This window comes from Trichechus manatus, unplaced genomic scaffold (genome assembly GCF_000243295.1).
Source record: "Trichechus manatus latirostris isolate Lorelei unplaced genomic scaffold, TriManLat1.0 scaffold00090, whole genome shotgun sequence".
Classification (NCBI taxonomy): Eukaryota; Metazoa; Chordata; class Mammalia; order Sirenia; family Trichechidae; genus Trichechus; species Trichechus manatus.
The window spans coordinates 9,594,306-9,610,572 of NW_004444026.1; the positions used below are offsets into that span (position 1 = coordinate 9,594,306).

The following is a 16,267-nucleotide window of genomic DNA, read 5'->3' on the forward strand; positions in this document are numbered from 1 at the left end:
AAAAAAAATTCCATGAAAAAAAAAAAAAAAAAACTTTAGAAGAAACAGTATACAACATCAAATGTTTGAATACTGAACTTCTGGTTTAATAGGGTTCCTGACAAGTTGTCCCCCAAAGTAGCCTGTTCTTCCTTTCTTGGTTAGTTATTGTTAACTGAATAATTTTTAGAATTCCACGTTAATTGTTTGTTGGCTTTTTACCTTTATATATTTGCATTATTTATTTAGTGGTTGCTATAGAGATTACGAGGAGTCCTGGTGGTTCAGTGGTTAAGTGCTCGGCTGCTAACCAAAAGATGTGGGAGAAAGATGTGGCAATCTGCTTTTGAAGATTTACAGCCTTGGAAACTCTGTGGGGGCAGGTCTACTCTGTCCTACGGGGTTGCTATGAGTTGGAACGGACTCGATGGCAACAGGGTATAGGGATTGCAATATGTACTGCTAACTTCTACATTCTGTTTAAAGTTTTTTTTTTTTAATGGCTTTATTGAGGTATAATTGACAAGTAACACACTATACATACTTAAAGTATATGACTTGATACATTTTGACGCATGGTAAATGTGAAACCATCACCCAGTCAAGATAATGATCATACCTATTACTCCAGAAAGTTTTCTCCTGCCGTCACACCTCTCTTCTGTCCTCAAGCAACCACTGATCTACTTACTGTCACTATAGTTTCTAGCATTTTCTAGAATTTCATATAAATGGAATTATATGGTGTGTACTTTTTTTTTTCTCCTGGCTTCTTTTATTTGGCGCAATTATTTTGAAATTCACCCATGTTGTTCTGTGCATCAATACTTCATTCCTTTCCATGGCTGAGTGGTATTGTTCCTTTAATATTGTGATATTAATGGAAAATGGAAAAAATTTACAGCCAGACAGGTTCATTTATCACCCCTCCCCATTCTTTTGCTATAGTTGTTCTATGCATTATGTGTACAGATGTTATAAACCCCTCAAACGGTGTTACAATTTTTATTTGAAATATCGTGTATATTTTCAGGAAATTAATTCTGTCTTCACTGAAGTGGCCACCAGCTGAAATCTCTGCTGCCTTTCTGACCTCAGCTGGGCTGCTTGGAGTCTGTCCTACACGTGCTTATTTCAGGGTCAGCTAGAACTTTGGGCGGCTATATTTGCAGAACTTGGGGCCAAATCTCTCTTTCTCTGAGATATACCCAGCTTTCATGTGTAGAAATGAGAGGTCCTGGTGGTCACATGCTGTGCCCAGCACGGACGGAGGGAGCTGCAGTATCAGTGGTGGGGAGATCAGGCGCCCACTGTGATGGTCCAACACAACTTGTGGACACCATACATGGCTGCACAGTTGTCAGGCCTGATCCTTGGCCTCTCCTGGAGATTCTGTGATTCTTAACTCTTTACAAAAATCCCTTAAGTTCTGGTGTTTGTCCACGAGAGTCCTAACTGATATAATATTGATTGTGTGGCAAAGGATGAGTTACACTCTGGCCACTGAAACCCACCTAAGTGCTCGAGTGTGAAGCATGGCTGAGGAATAAATTGAAGCCTTAGCATTAACATTGACATAGAAACAGAACTTGGCTGTAAGAGAGATGTTAAGTACTAAGTAAATGCATGTGAATTGACTTGTATAACACTGTCAGTTGTTTAAACAATTATTACCTAATTTGATCCCCCAAAGTACCGGTAATCTCCACAATGTGGCAAGTCAGGAATTATTACTATTCCCAAATTGAAGCTTGTCCACGGTCACAGAGCTCATTAGTGCTGCAACAAGACTTGAATCTTGGATCTGTTCACAACAATCAATCCGATGACCCATTATTTATTGGTGTATTTTTAGTTTCTAAGGGGTTGTGGAACAAAATTGACTTTCACACTGTAGTTAGAGGACCCAAGTCCTAAAATAGTTATTGGCCATGGGCAGGTCACTTGGCCACGAGGGGCATCTGTGTCCTTATGTGTAAAATTAAAAGTCTGGGCAAAACGATCCCCAGGTCTCATCTGGCTTTATCCTTCAATGACAAATTAAGGTCTACCTTGGTTTCCTGGTGCTGCTGTGACAGAAATACCACAAGTGGGTGGTTTTAAAGAACAGAAATTTATTTTCTAACAATTCAGGAGGCCAGAAGTCCCAATTCAGGAGAAGTCCTTTCTTGTCTATTTCAGCTTCTAGTAGTCAGCAATCCTTTGAGTTCCTGGGCTGAAACATTCATCTGCCTCCGTGCTCTTCAGATATTGTCTATCTTCCCTATGTATGTACTCACTTCTGTGTCCAAATCTGCTCTTTTTGTAATTCACACAAGTGATAAGGTTTAGGACACACCCTACCCTGATATGGCCTCAGTAACATAAAAAAAAAACCCTTTTCCTAAAAAGGATTATATCCAAGGTATAGGGGTTAGGATTTCAACACATAGTTGGGGCAGGGGGGAAGAGGGGACATAATTCAATCCATAACAGAGTCTATCATGCTTTTTCTATTGACTGATCATTTACATCACTATTAGACTTCAGGAACTACTAATTGTTTCACACATAGTAGGTACTTGATAAATGTAGGCTTCCCTTCCCAGCCTTCCCCATGCAACTTCCTGGTAGAGATAAAGACCCTCTCTTACACAGTGTTTCCCAAACCTGACTAAATATCAGAATCACCTGAGGAGGTAGTAAGACAAATAGATTCACAGGACCCACCCCAGAAACTTGGATTCAAAGGCCTGGAAATCTTTGTTTATAAAGCTCTACAGACAACTGTGAGGAGCCCTGGTGGTTCAGTGGTTAACAGCTCGGCTACTAACCAGGTCGGCAGTTCAAATTCACCAGCCACTCCTTAGAAACCCTACTCTGTCCTATAGGGTCGCTATGAGTCGGAATTGACTCAACACCAATGGTTTTGGGTTTTTTTGGTTAGATTACTGTGAAAATCAACCTGTCCACACTCCTTGATCCCCTGAGACAGAACACCCACAGTGCTGTATTCTTTACCTGGCTTCCTCCCCTACAGTGTTGTATTGTAAAGTCATTTCCTTTGCTGGGCTCCCCCCTGCCCCCCAGCTTTGCATTTGAATCATGCTTTTGCTTGGAGGTTGTATGTAAACCCCATTGCGCCTGTGTAGTATAATTAAGAATGTCGCTGACATAACTTGTATAAACTCCCTGCTCATAAACGTCTTTAAAAGTAACTTGCCTGCTCACCCTTGGGGAGCAGTCTTGGCAGCAGTAGCTCCGACTGACTCCATTTCCTTGTACAACAAAATAAAGGTGGCTTTCTTATTCTCTCACCTCTGTCTCTCGTTTATTGGCCAGTACGAGTCATGCCGAGTAAGAACCTGGTGTTTCCACTCGGTGACACCTCTACCGTCAGGGCTCCCCAAGTTATATGAACAAGCACAGGCAGATAAGGAGTAGTTGCAAGGAACACTATTACAGAGTGGGGTAAACCTCTGAGAAGTAGGAGGAAGCAGGGGAGCCCCAGGTGGGTGATGGAGGTGCATGCCTAAAACGTTTACAGACCATTGGTTAAGAGAGCAGCGCTGTCAAAAATACAAAGAAAAGGAATTGAATTATCTTCAAACAACTTCCATTAACACTAATAATCCTTTATATTTACCTTGAAGAAAGTTGCTGTGGATTTTCTTTAAGAGAATATTACATAGACTCTATGAACAAGGTGAGGACAACATCAACATTAGTCCAGGCATCTTAGCATTCAAGTGACTCAGTTACTCAGGGAAGACACATCTGGTGCCTGGTGAGCAGCACTGTGCAGGACCCGGGCAGTATCAGAGCTAAGATATTGCCATCATTTCCTTAGGACCTTTCCAGTTGAAAGGGGAGCTTTGGCATAGACATAAATAAGCTAAAGCTGCACAGAGGTTAAAAGGCCCTGAAGAGGTTTCCCTGAGAGAGTTGACTAATGCCATCATAGCCGGGAATACAGGTGGGTAGTATGAAGCAAAAAAAGGTAGGGAACGAGGATCTACAGTTTATAGTTTTCTCTGATTGAAGGAGAGTGATGTCAGGATTTGAGGTTGTGTCTACGTAGAGGCTTTGCCTGGTAGGAATGAATGTGAAAGCAGAGAGCAGCATGATCAAGGGAGAGAAGGCAAATGAGGAAGAATGGGAGTGGTTTGTTCCCCTTGATGGAAACGACTGACCCTGCCCCTCCTCCCAGAGGTGAATCATTAATTGAGGGATTTCTTTGTCTTCTTCCTCCCCTATAATGATGCAACAGTTCTGCAGCCAGATATGACCCTTAGCCTCCCCTACTATAAATAACTGAGATCTCCTAAGTCTATACACCTCCTATGTCAAAGCTCCTTTCAACTGGAAAGTCCTATGGAAAGTCCTATTTAATAATCAACCCAGCAGCACTTCTGTTCTTTCCCACACACACCCTTACCCTATCACAACCAAAAGCTGCCTTGTTTATCTTAAACTTAGCAATAGTTATGAAGGCTATGACATCAGCATTGAATTATTCTCAAGATCTTCCTGTGGCCTAAGATCATCTTGAGGTTTTCTTTTAATATGTTTGTTTGTTAATTGTTTCAAGTATAGTAGAAACTCCACTGGATTGAAAGGCAAGCCATCTACCGTCTAGTCTTGGGTCAGTCACTAAATAGCTGCCTGACCCTGGCCAAGTCACTCCCTTCCTCTCTAAACTTCATCTTTTTTTTTTTTTTCAGTAACATTTTATTGTGTTTTTGGTGAAGATTTACACAGCAGTTTAGGTTCCCGTTCAACAATTTCTGCACAAAATTTTCAATGACATTGGTCATATTCTTCAGAATGTGTGAACATTCTCATTATCTCCATTCTGGTTGTTTTGTTTCCATTTATCTACTTTCCCTGGCCCATCACATTCTCATCTATGTTTTAAAGTAATTGTTGACTGCTTGGTCTCATATAGATGATTTTTTAAGAGTACAGTACTTACAGGTAATATTCATTACTTTGTCAGCCAATCTGTTATTTAGCTATAAGGTGACCATGAGGGGTTAGTTTTGGCTCAAGGTTAAAGAGTATCTCAGGGCAATAGTCGCAGGGAGTCCACTAGTCTCAACCAGACCAATAGGTCTTTTTGTTGTTGTTGTTGTTAGGAATTTTTTAAGGAATTTGAGGTTTTATTCCACATTCTTCTCCCATTCTGTCAGAGTCCATCTGTTGTGGCCCTGATTAGAATGGTCAGAAGTGGTAGCCAGGTACCATCTAATTCTGTTTTCATGGTAGATGAAGTCATGGTTCGTGTAGACTATTAGTCCTGTAGACTAGTTTCTTCTGAGTCTTTGGTTTCCTTCTTTCTCGTTTGCTCCAGATGAATAGAGACCAATAGTTGTATTTTAGATGGCCATTTGAAACCTTTTAAGACCCCAGACACTACGCATCAAACTAGGATGTAGAATATAACTTTATGAACTATATTATGCCAACTGACCGAGATGTCCCACCAGACTACGGTCCTAATCCTTCATACCCAGAAATCCAATCCCATAAAGTGTTTGGTAATAATTAAGAAGTATTTGTAACTGTGCTCCCTATGTATTTATATATATGAATATATTTACGTACAGTCACACAGATGCATATACATATATATACACCAATATATACACCCATACATACTCACGTATACATAACTACACATATATATGTTTGCCTACATACATAAATACCTGCACATATATTTCTTGCTTGTTGTTGCTCGTTTCAAAATTAAACATGCCATAGCAATTATCAACAGGTTCTTTTTCTTGCGTACATTTTAGTGACACCATGTACCTTCCTCAAGCTGTACACACTTCACCCTCATTTGGTGTTATCTTTCCCCTCAGCAAAAATAACAAGTGTCTACTATCTAGACAATGAATCCCCAACCCCCACCTGCTATCATCCCTGGTAACCACTAATGAACATTAGTTTCTGTATATTTACCTGTTCATGTCATTTCATAAAAGCGAGAAAATAAATATTTGGATTTTATTGACTTATTTCACTCAAAATCTCCTCCAGGTTTATCCATGTTCCTAGAAGTTTCTGGAACTCATTTTTTCTTTATCGCTGAGTACTATTCCATTGTATATACATACCACATTTTACTTATCCATTCATCCTTTGATGGGCACTTAGGTTGTTTCCATCTTTTTGCTATTGCGAATAGTGCTGCGAACATAGGTGTGCATATGTCTGTTCGTGTCACTTCTATTATATCCCTAGGGTATATCCCTAGGAATGAATTCCTGGGTCACATGGCAGCTCTACCTCTAGTGTGTTAAGAAATCACTAGACTGTTTTCCACAATGGCTGTATACCATTTTGGATTCCCACCAGCAATGGATGAGGGTTCTAATTTCTCCACATCCCCTCCAACACTTGTTATTTTCCTTTTTTTTTTTTTAATCTTAGCCATCCTAGTGGGAGTGAAATGGTATCTCATTGTGGTTTTGATTTGCATTTCTCTGATGGTTAATGATGTTGAGCATCTTTTCATGTGTCTGTGTTGGCCATTTGAATATCCTCTTTGTTGAAGTGTCTGTTCATGTCCTTTGCCCAGTTTTTGATTGAGTTGTCTTTTTGTTGTTAAGCTGTAGAAGTTTTCTATATATTTTAGATATTAGACCCTCATCAGTTATATCGTTCCCAAAGGCTTTTTTTCACAGTCTGTCAGTTTTATCATTATTCTTTTGATAAAGTCTTTTTTTTTTTTGTCGTCCTGGAATTGTCCATAAGAATCTTTTTTTTCTTTAGGTGAAAGTTTACAGCTCAAGTTAATTTCTCATACAAAAATTTATACACATATTGTTTTGTGACATTAGTTCAATCCCCACAATGTGACAGCACATTGCCTCTTCTCACCCCAGGTTCCCTCCATCCATTCATCCAGTTCCTGTCCTTTTCTGCTTTCTCATCCTGCCTCTGGACAAGAGCCACCCATTTGGTCTTGTGTGTCTGACTGAACAAAGAAGCACACTCCTCATGTGTATTATTATTTTTTTTTAATATTCCTGTCTAATCTTTGTCTGAAGAGTGGGCTTCAGGAATGGTTTCAGTTCTGGGTTAACAGAGTGTCCGGGGGCCATAGTTTCAGGGGTTCCTCCAGTCTCTGTCAGACCATTAAGTGTTGTCTTTTTACATGAATTTGGTTCTGCTCCACACTTTTCTCCTGCTCCGTCCAGGAGTCTCTGTTGTGTTCCCTGTTAGGGTGGTCATTGGTAGTAGCCAGGCACCATCTAGTTCTTCTGGCCTCAAGCTGGTGGGAGTCTCTGTTTTATGTGGTCCTTTTGTCTCTTGGGCTAACATTTTCCTTGAGTTTTTTTTTTTGTTTGTTTTCATTCTCCTTTGCTCCAGGTGGGATGGGACCAATTGATGCATCTTAGATGGCTACTTGCAAGCTTTTAAAACCTGGGACGCCACTCACCAAAGTGGTATGCTTGATAAAGATTTTTGATGAACATAAGTATTTAATTTTTATGAGGTCCCAGTTTATCTATTTAGTACTCTGTTGCTCCTGCATTTATTGTTGGATTTGATAATCTATCACTGAAATAACTTATGTCCCAAAGCTTTGCTCCTATATTTTCTTCCAAGAACTTCATGGTTTTACCTTTAACATTTAGTTCCTGGATCCATTTTGAATTAGTTTTTGTGTATAGTGTGAAGTATGGATCTTGTTTCATTTTTCTGCATGTGGAAATCCAGTTTTGCCAGCACCATTTGTTGAAGAGTCATGTTTATCTTCCTGGAAATGAGGGGATGCATTAAATGATTTCTCAGGTTCCCTCCAGCAGTAACCCTGTGCTCTCTGAGAACAGACCTCCTAAGCGGAGCCAAGTAGTTCCTACACAGTCAGGTGTTGGTAAGAATTAAATGAGTTAATATGTATAAAGTGCTTAGAACAGAGTATGGGTACATGGTAAGTGCTGAATTTAAGCACAAGCTGTGATTAGTACCATCAATACCCACAATGTTGATTTTAATCTTTCACTCTGAGAGAATCGGAACCAAATTCCTCAGGCTAGTGATACTATAAACTGGGCCCCTGCAACTCCACAGCCTTACCTATCAGGGTCAAAATATGGAGGAATGACATCCCCGGGAACCATCACAGCCTCTCTGGGAGGTGGGGTGAGATCAGTGGCATCACTAGGGGGGTGCAGGAGGTATGGACTGCACCAGGTAATGCTGTCAGAAGGAGTGACACCAAAATGACTGTCTATTAAATTTTTTTTTCTGTGTCATTTTCTTTTTTAAATTTTTTTATTGTACTTTATATGAAGATTTAAAGAACATACAGTTTCTCATTAAACAGTTAGTACACATATTGTTTTATGACATTGGTTAACAACCCCAAGACATGTCAACACTCTCCCTTCTCGACTTTGGGTTCCCTATTACCAGCTTCCTGTCCCCTCCTGCCTTCCAGTCCTTGTCCCTGGGCTGTTGTGCACCATTAGTCTCGTTTTGGGGCTGTCTAATCTTTGGCTGAAGGGTGAACCTCGGGAGTGACTTCATTACTGAGCTAAAAGGGTGTCATACTCTCAGGATTTCTTCAGTCTCTGTCAGGCTGTCTATAAAATTTTTGTGTAGTGATTCAGCAGAAATTTATTCCTTTTGACTACTAAAATATACCTATACTTAGTTATAACCACAAAAACATTTTTCATAAGCCCAGCTTAAATGTATTAATATACCTACAAGGCTAAAACTCTATGCTAATTTACTTCTTAAACCTTCTAATGTGCTCCAGTCAGAGCTGTCATAATCACCCAATTACAATAATGCTTCAAATCACGTGGTTCCAACAAGCTGTTGTTTTCATTGCTGCCAGGGTTGTTACAGTCGCTGATTTTGTCAAATTTTTTAGTGTGTTAGCTACAATATTGTGGTAATTAGTATTTGTGAACCTACATAAACAACTTTTTTGAGAATGAGGTATTAATTAAAGGAACAGAAGGGGAAAAATAAAAAGGCTTCCTATTAGTTACTAATAATTTAACTAATAACGTAAAAAGATTTTACAAAACAATTTTGTTGTGAGTATTCATATAATCAAAGAAATATAACATTTAAGTAATTCATGTAGTACAGAACACTAGAAAGGAAAAAGCCACACAGAGAGGTTCTGGAGATTTGCAGGGTGACTCTCTACTCTGTGCCTGAGAACCAATCTTTGCCTGCAGGAGAGGAAATTGCCACAGGCTGAGAAGAGAACCACAGGAAACACCTAGGCTGAATAATTATCGAGGCTCATTTAGGGCTGAGAATTGTTTATGAGATAGCCATCAGCCTTTGAATGATGAAACTGATCTTCCACTTTTTTTTTTTTTTAACTGCATACCAGAACAACACTCAATACTCTTTAAAGGAGCACCAAAAGATCCAGTAAAATCACAATGTCTATCATCCAATAAAGAAATTGTGAGGCATGAAAGAAACAAGAAAATATCACCCAAAACCAGGGAAAAAAAATCAACAGAAACAACCCAGAAAATTCCAGTGACAATGGAATTGATGGACATGGAAGGAAAACAGCTATTACTCATATAAATATGCTCCAGATGTAAAAGGAAATATGAACATGATCGGGAGAGAGATGGAAGATATTAAAATGATCCAAAGGAAACTTCTAGAGATTTGAAGAAACATAATATCTAAGATGAAAAACAGATGGTATAGGATTAAAACAGATTTGATACTGCAGAAGACCAACTAATTGGAAGAGAGCGCAATAGAAACTAACCAAAATGAAACACAAGACAGAAAACTACTGAAAAAAAATTAGCAAATCTTCAGAGCGTTCTGGGACAATACCAAGCATTCTAACATAAATATAATTGGAGCTCTGTGAAGGCATAGAGAACAGACAAAATATTTGAATAATGATCAAACATTTAGACCCAAAGATGTTCACTCTTCAAACTGTAACCTGTGCAAGGTGCTCACCGTAAAGACACTGAAATAATTTTTAGACACATTTTTTAGATACCATCACTGTCATCACTTAATTTTTTAGGTTCCCCTATATTCCTCCTTGACTCCCTCTGCCATACTCTCCATTCTGTTCTCCAGAAGCAACTTTCCTCAACCTCAGGGTGCCATTGTCAAGGTGCCAATACAAGCAGGTGGCAGCTCCTTCTAGGATGGAGAACAATGTGCCCTGTGGCCATCCCAGCACCAGAGTGACAGACACCAACTCTGATGATGTGGTTTGCCCTCCCACGCAACCTCACACATCTGCCAACACAGCTCACAACTCTTTACAAAAGGCCACTGAATACTTTCATCTTCTCAAATTTTACAATGGAGACACAGCGCCATCTTCAGGGTCACAGAGCTAGAAAGAAACATCAAGGTCCAGCTGTCTCCAGCCTCCAATATCAAGATTCTATTACAGTCCAAATGTCTGTGCTTCTGAGCCTTCAGAAGTTCACAATTCCTACTTCGATACAGAGGGAACTGGGAGTAAGGACCTAGCACAGAAATTAGATCATACCTCTACTTACAAGAATCTCAGCTCAGAAAATGAACTTAGCACTGACATCACCCTTTAACAGCCTGAGCAAATAGACATTATCTCCACTGTACAGGCATGGCCGGGTGGTAGTATTGCCCCACGTGACAAAGTTTTCAAGTGCAGAACCTGGATTCAAGCCTCCCCTACCACCCGCCCCTAACTCCTCTGTTGCTCAATCCGAGAACTCTTGGCTCATCTGCTTCCAATTTCAAGAAACTCAGAGGTCCTTGAAAATCTCTAATAGCACCAAGGAATCAAAAACAGAACATTGTGGAGTTCCATTTCTTACTTCTTAGACTAACAAAGAATTAAAACTCAGTGTAGCAAGAGTGAAGGGAAAGAGGCACACTTGAGTACTCTTGGTAAGTATAAAATTGATACAACCTTCTTTGGGAGGACAATTTGGCAACATCTAAACAAAATACTAAAATTTAAACCACTGAACAGCAATTAATAGACATAGATATATGGATACATAATATAGACAAGGATATTTACTACAATGCTGTTGGAATCAGAAGAGACAAAACTGGAATTAAAAATAGCTATCAATAGGAGGAGATGGTAAAATAAACTGTGGTTTGCTGGTATATGCTTCACTCATGCAATAAATACTACTCTGAAGTTAAAGAGAATAAGATAAATCTGAATGTACTGACACAAAACATCTAATGATACATATATATATATGCTTCAGAACTTTAAAAAAGTAATTGTGCCTGTCAATGAATAGAAAAGGGCAAGACTTATGGGAGGATAAGATGGGGTTTGCTATGAAAGAAGGCCTGGGCCTCACATTCCCAAAACCATCGTTGACACAGGTCATCCTCACATTCACTCTGGAGGCACACAGGTCACTAAATTGAGTGACTCATCAAGCAGCGTTAAACATGGTTCCCATTTTATACGTTATTTTCGATATAAATTCTCTATTATTTTGCGACTACGAAACCTTTATTTCTGAATTTAGTGTTAATTTGCTAAATGAAAACATTTAAAATGCCACGATTTCCGAAACCTTGTTTTGGCATTTAATTTTTTTTTTTTTTAACATAAAAGAAACGTAAAAAGCGCGGTTGGCAGCAGCCTCAATCCACCTGGAAAAGAACTGAAATATATGGATTCCTTCTCCCCGTCATCTCTCCCCACAAAATTTCGTCAGGATGGGCGCGACTACAGGTTTCTCCTCTTAGACCTCTGTCAAAACAAGAGCATCACATCCCTCTCCTGCATCTAGGGGTCGAGCCCCGGAATCCTGGCTGCGCCATTGTAAACAACGGTTTATACACGTCCTGTGCAAGAAAATGGCTGGGGGAACTTGGCAAACTGCTCACAGTGGCCATCTCTTCACTGGGGCGGAAATGAAGGTGTAGAAGAGAGAGGAGGGAAAATTACTTTTCACTGCCTATGTTTTTCACCATTTTACAGTGAGTACGTTTTGAAATTTATAACATTTGTATAAAAAAGGAAAGTAAGAAAAGAGGAGGAATAAAAAGAGACTGTTTCGCTTCCCAGCAGGGAATGCGGTCCCTCCGCTGCTTGCGCAGGACAACTCTACCCAACTCTCTCCAAGGGTTTTGAAATTCACTCCTGGGGTGGCTCAACACGATGAGCTCGGCAGAGGAGCGGGTAGGTGGCGGCCCGCTCTTCTCCCTCTCGGTCTGGGTTGGTCAGTCTGGCCCGGGACACCACTCTGCCCGACTCCGCCGACAGAGTCGTCCTGCCGGAGCAAGTCCCGGCCTCAGGAGAGTCAGGCGAGCCCCCGCCAGCCCGCGGGGAACCCCACTCTCCCTACCGGACCTCGGCACACCTGGCTCACCTCTCCGGAGCCAGAAATCGTAGCGGGTAACTTACCAGCAGCAGCATACTTAAGGCAACGAAGACATGGCTCTTGGCTTTTCGGAGCGCATAGCCGGAGCTCTGGAGTTGAAGCCTGGCTCCCCACGACCGCCTCGTTCCCGGGGGGCACCCTACCCTGATCCCCGCCCCGCGGGCGGCAGATGCGCTCGCTCCCCGCTTCGACATGACTTTAGTAAGCACTCGGTGTCCCGGCTCGCCAAGCAGTTTTAAGTCCTACAAAATCAGTCACGATCCAATCCGTGTATGTCTCAGGTGCGGAGACGAGCGTTGCACGGGGACCCTGAGCTACCTACTGTAGACACGCGCCGCTCTCCTGTGGAAGCGAATGGCGCCAGCGCGGGCGGTATTAATCCCTCAAATCTGGGCGGAGTTGCGCACCCCGTGACTAAATTCAGGAAACCTGCGGTCATGAGGGCACCAGTGGGTTGGCACTATTCGCAGAAACCAACACAGGTAGTGACGTTTTCCAAGCACACAGTACATACGCATAGAATATGCATAAAAGAATGGATTCACACTTTTCAAACTTGTTCTGCAAGCCCTTGCTTTATTCACTTATTACATGTTGAATATCTTCCCATATTTGTCTTTGAAAAACTGTTCTTGATGCGTGCCATCAATTCGATTCTGACTCCTAGGAACCTTATAGGAAGAGTAGAACTGCCCCATAGGGTTTTCTAGTAGAATTTCCCCGTGGGGTTTCCTAGGCTGTAATCTTTGTGGGAGCTGATTGCCTAATTTTTTATCCCTGAACCGCTAGTGGATTCGAACTACGAACTTTGGGTTAGTAGTCAAGCTCTTAGCCATTGCGCCACCAGGGTTGCTTCTGTAAATCTACCTTGCTCTTAAGAGCCGCACAGAATTCCCTCAACGCTGGGCGGAGCTGAGAACTACCACGTACACCGTGTCAAGACTGTAGTGAGAAGTTGGGTGCAGAGGACAGTGAGGGAGAGCTGGGCTCAAATTGGCTGGAAGGCTTGTGGAGTGAGACGCCCTCTACTGCCCCTCCGTTGCTGATGGCAGAGGTGGCCCATGGGACCTTTTCCTGTCTGTGGAAAGTGCACAGGACACCTGCTTCAGGGAGAAGCTGCCAGGCAGGAACTTCACCAAGGGCAGAGAGTGTCTCCTTCAGTCTGGAAAGCTCAGATGTGGGGCTTGAAGGAGCACAGCGTGAGCTGAGCTCCTTGAAATATACGGTCCAGACCATTGTTCAGTCAGAGAGGATGCGGTGTTCTAAATTATTGCACGATCTCAGAATAATTGTAACTTAAACTCTGTTATAATTCTAGGAAAATTCCCTGGGTGGCACAAATGGCTAAGCACTTGAATACTAATGGAAAGCTTGGTGGTTCAAAGCCACGTAGAGGTGAACTGGAACGCAGGCCTGGCCATCTGTTTTCTATAGGTCACAGCCTTGAAAACCCTAGGGAGCAGATCTACCCTGCATACATGGAGTCTGCCATGAGTCCTAATCCACTCAATGGCAAGTAATAATGACAGCATATGGACTGATAAATTTACCTTTTCTCTGTAATTTCATACAACTAAAGTTCTATCGGATAAAACGTTTGGAGCATGGTACAGTTGTTTGTTGTTTTTTTGCAAACATAGTGGGATCTAGAAGAAAAAATGTGGCATGGCTCTGATTTATGTTGTTCAAACACATTATTTTATAGATGAATGAAGTCCAATTATATCTTTATGACTCTGAATGTCTTCCCATGGCTACAAGAACTACGTTTTGAAATCTGGGGTCACCACTCACATTGGGGCAATGCCATATTTCTTTTCACCAGATTCAAAGGCACATGTCCAAATCACCTTGGACTGCTCCATCTCCCTTATTTGTCAGAGCAAAGTAGTTACCAGATCCTCCATTGTCCACAATTTCTTTTATCTGTCACTATCTGGGTGAGGCCACTGATATCTGTGGACTGCTGCTGCCAGGGTTTCCATGGTGTTGTTCTCAAGCCCATGTCCCTCCTTCCACCTCCTGTTGGGCAGTACTGTAGGGTAACCTACTCCAGGGAAAGGCACTTGGCAGGGGGCACTGGGAGGAAAAGGGAGCTCTGCCACTGGATGATTCAGTAGTGCTGGGCTTTCTATCCTACAGAGTTGGTGAGATTTGATAATATAGTGCATGTAAAAATACTTTGTTAATAAAACCTGTATTGAAAGCCAGATATAGTATCATTATCAACACATTTCACATTCAGTGATGCAAAATAAATACAACAGATGAAAGATCCCTTATTATAAAATCCTTCTCCTTTGAAAGCAAAAGTGCAATCAGTTAGTGAGCCTAGGATCAGAAACAGGACTGTTGATTGCTGGGCCGTGTTTCTGAGCCAGTGCTGCCCAAACACCAAATGGACTGGCCTGGGTGCCCTGTGTGCTGAGCTTGCAGGACTGGGTTCAACATACATGACACCTACTATGGGACCAAGCATGTGCTGGTGCTTAGTGAAGACAGACCCATCTCCTGTCCTCACTGGACTACTGGGAATGATAGGTGTGAAACAAAGTTAAAAACAAATTTGAGAGAAGTGCCTTGAAGGAGGCATGGCAGCCCAACCCCCTCTTCCATCTCTCTTGACTCCTCCAGCCCTCCTGGATTTAACATTTAATTATCCTTAACTCCAGGCCACTCCTCCAGTTGTTCCAATGAGTCATATTGTTCTTGATTAGAAAAGGAAGAGGAGAAAGAAAAAAAAAAAAAAAAAAAAACCAGAGAGAGACCCACTGCCCAGTTTCCTTCCTGTGCATTGAGTATTTCTAATTCTCTGCACAAGGAGAATTTTTGGCTTGTAGATTATCTCCAGGATTTATGCTATACTTTCTTTTTAGCCTCTTTAAATAAGTGAAAACATCATCAGGTGCTTTGCACTAAAGCCAAACTTGCTGAAACAATGAGACTATTTCCTGTAAATGCCTTAGCACCCTGAGTCTCTGCAGACCTCATCTCTCCACTGTCTCCCCCTCCCCCTTGAAGTCATGTACTGAGTGTGTGTCTAGCACTATGAGTCAGAATGGACTCCATGTGAATGGATTTGAGGTTTTTTGTTTTTTAGCACATAGTAACATTGACTTTGTTATCCCGTTATTGTTTTATTGTGCTATAGATGAAGATTTACAGAGCAAATTAGTTTCTCATTAAGCAGTTAATACGCATATTGTTTTGCAACGTGGTTGCCAACCTCACAACACGTCCACACTCTCCTCTTGTCGGCTTTGGGTTCCCCATTACCAGCTTTGCTGTCCCCGCCGGCCTTCTCATCTTTGCCGCTAGTCTAGTGTGCCCATTTAGTCTCATTTCGTTTTATGGGCCTGTCTAATCTTTGGCAGAAGGGTGAACCTCAGAAATGACTTCAGTACGGAGCTAAAAGGGTGTCCAGGGGCCATACTCTTGGGGTTTCTCCAGTCTCTGTCAGGCCAGTAAGTCTGGGCTTTTTTTGTGAGTTAGAATTGTGTTCTACATTTTTCTCCAGCTCTGTCCGGGACCCTCTGTTGTGATCCCTGTCAGAGCAGTCAGTGGTGGACTCAGTCTGATGGAGCCTGTGGTAGTTGTGGTCCATTAGTCCTTTGAACTAATCTTTCCCTTGTGTCTTTAGTTTTCTTCGTTTTCTCTTGCTCCAGACGGAGTGGGATCAGTGGAGTACCTCAGATGGCCTCTCCCATTTTATCCTGTTATTGCTGAATAACACCCAATGCAGTAAATTTCAGTAGGAAGCTGCTACTTCCGGAAGCTGTCAGGAATTCCCCTTTCAGAACTGTGTGTCTCCTGAGCTGAAGAAATTTATACTCCTCTTCTAGATAGCACTTGCTTTTAAGTATTTGTATGTGTTATGAGAGATATTTACATTGAAGCAAATTTTCTCAGGATTAAAGAGGCTTTCTTTT

The 16,267-nt window shown here is 41.6% G+C and overlaps 1 protein-coding gene across 1 annotated transcript in view; it reads right to left on the reverse strand.

The window, feature by feature from the left end:
- Positions 1-12,729, reverse strand: part of LOC101348450 (tumor necrosis factor receptor superfamily member 10A) — a 45,342-nt gene extending 32,613 nt beyond the window's left edge. Inside the window, exon 1 of the mRNA XM_023736687.1 lies at positions 12,362-12,729. Coding sequence (XP_023592455.1) covers positions 12,362-12,532 — 171 coding nt within the window. The 5' untranslated portion in view covers positions 12,533-12,729. The remainder of the gene's footprint in view (positions 1-12,361) is intronic.
- Positions 12,730-16,267: the final 3,538 nt, after the last annotated feature.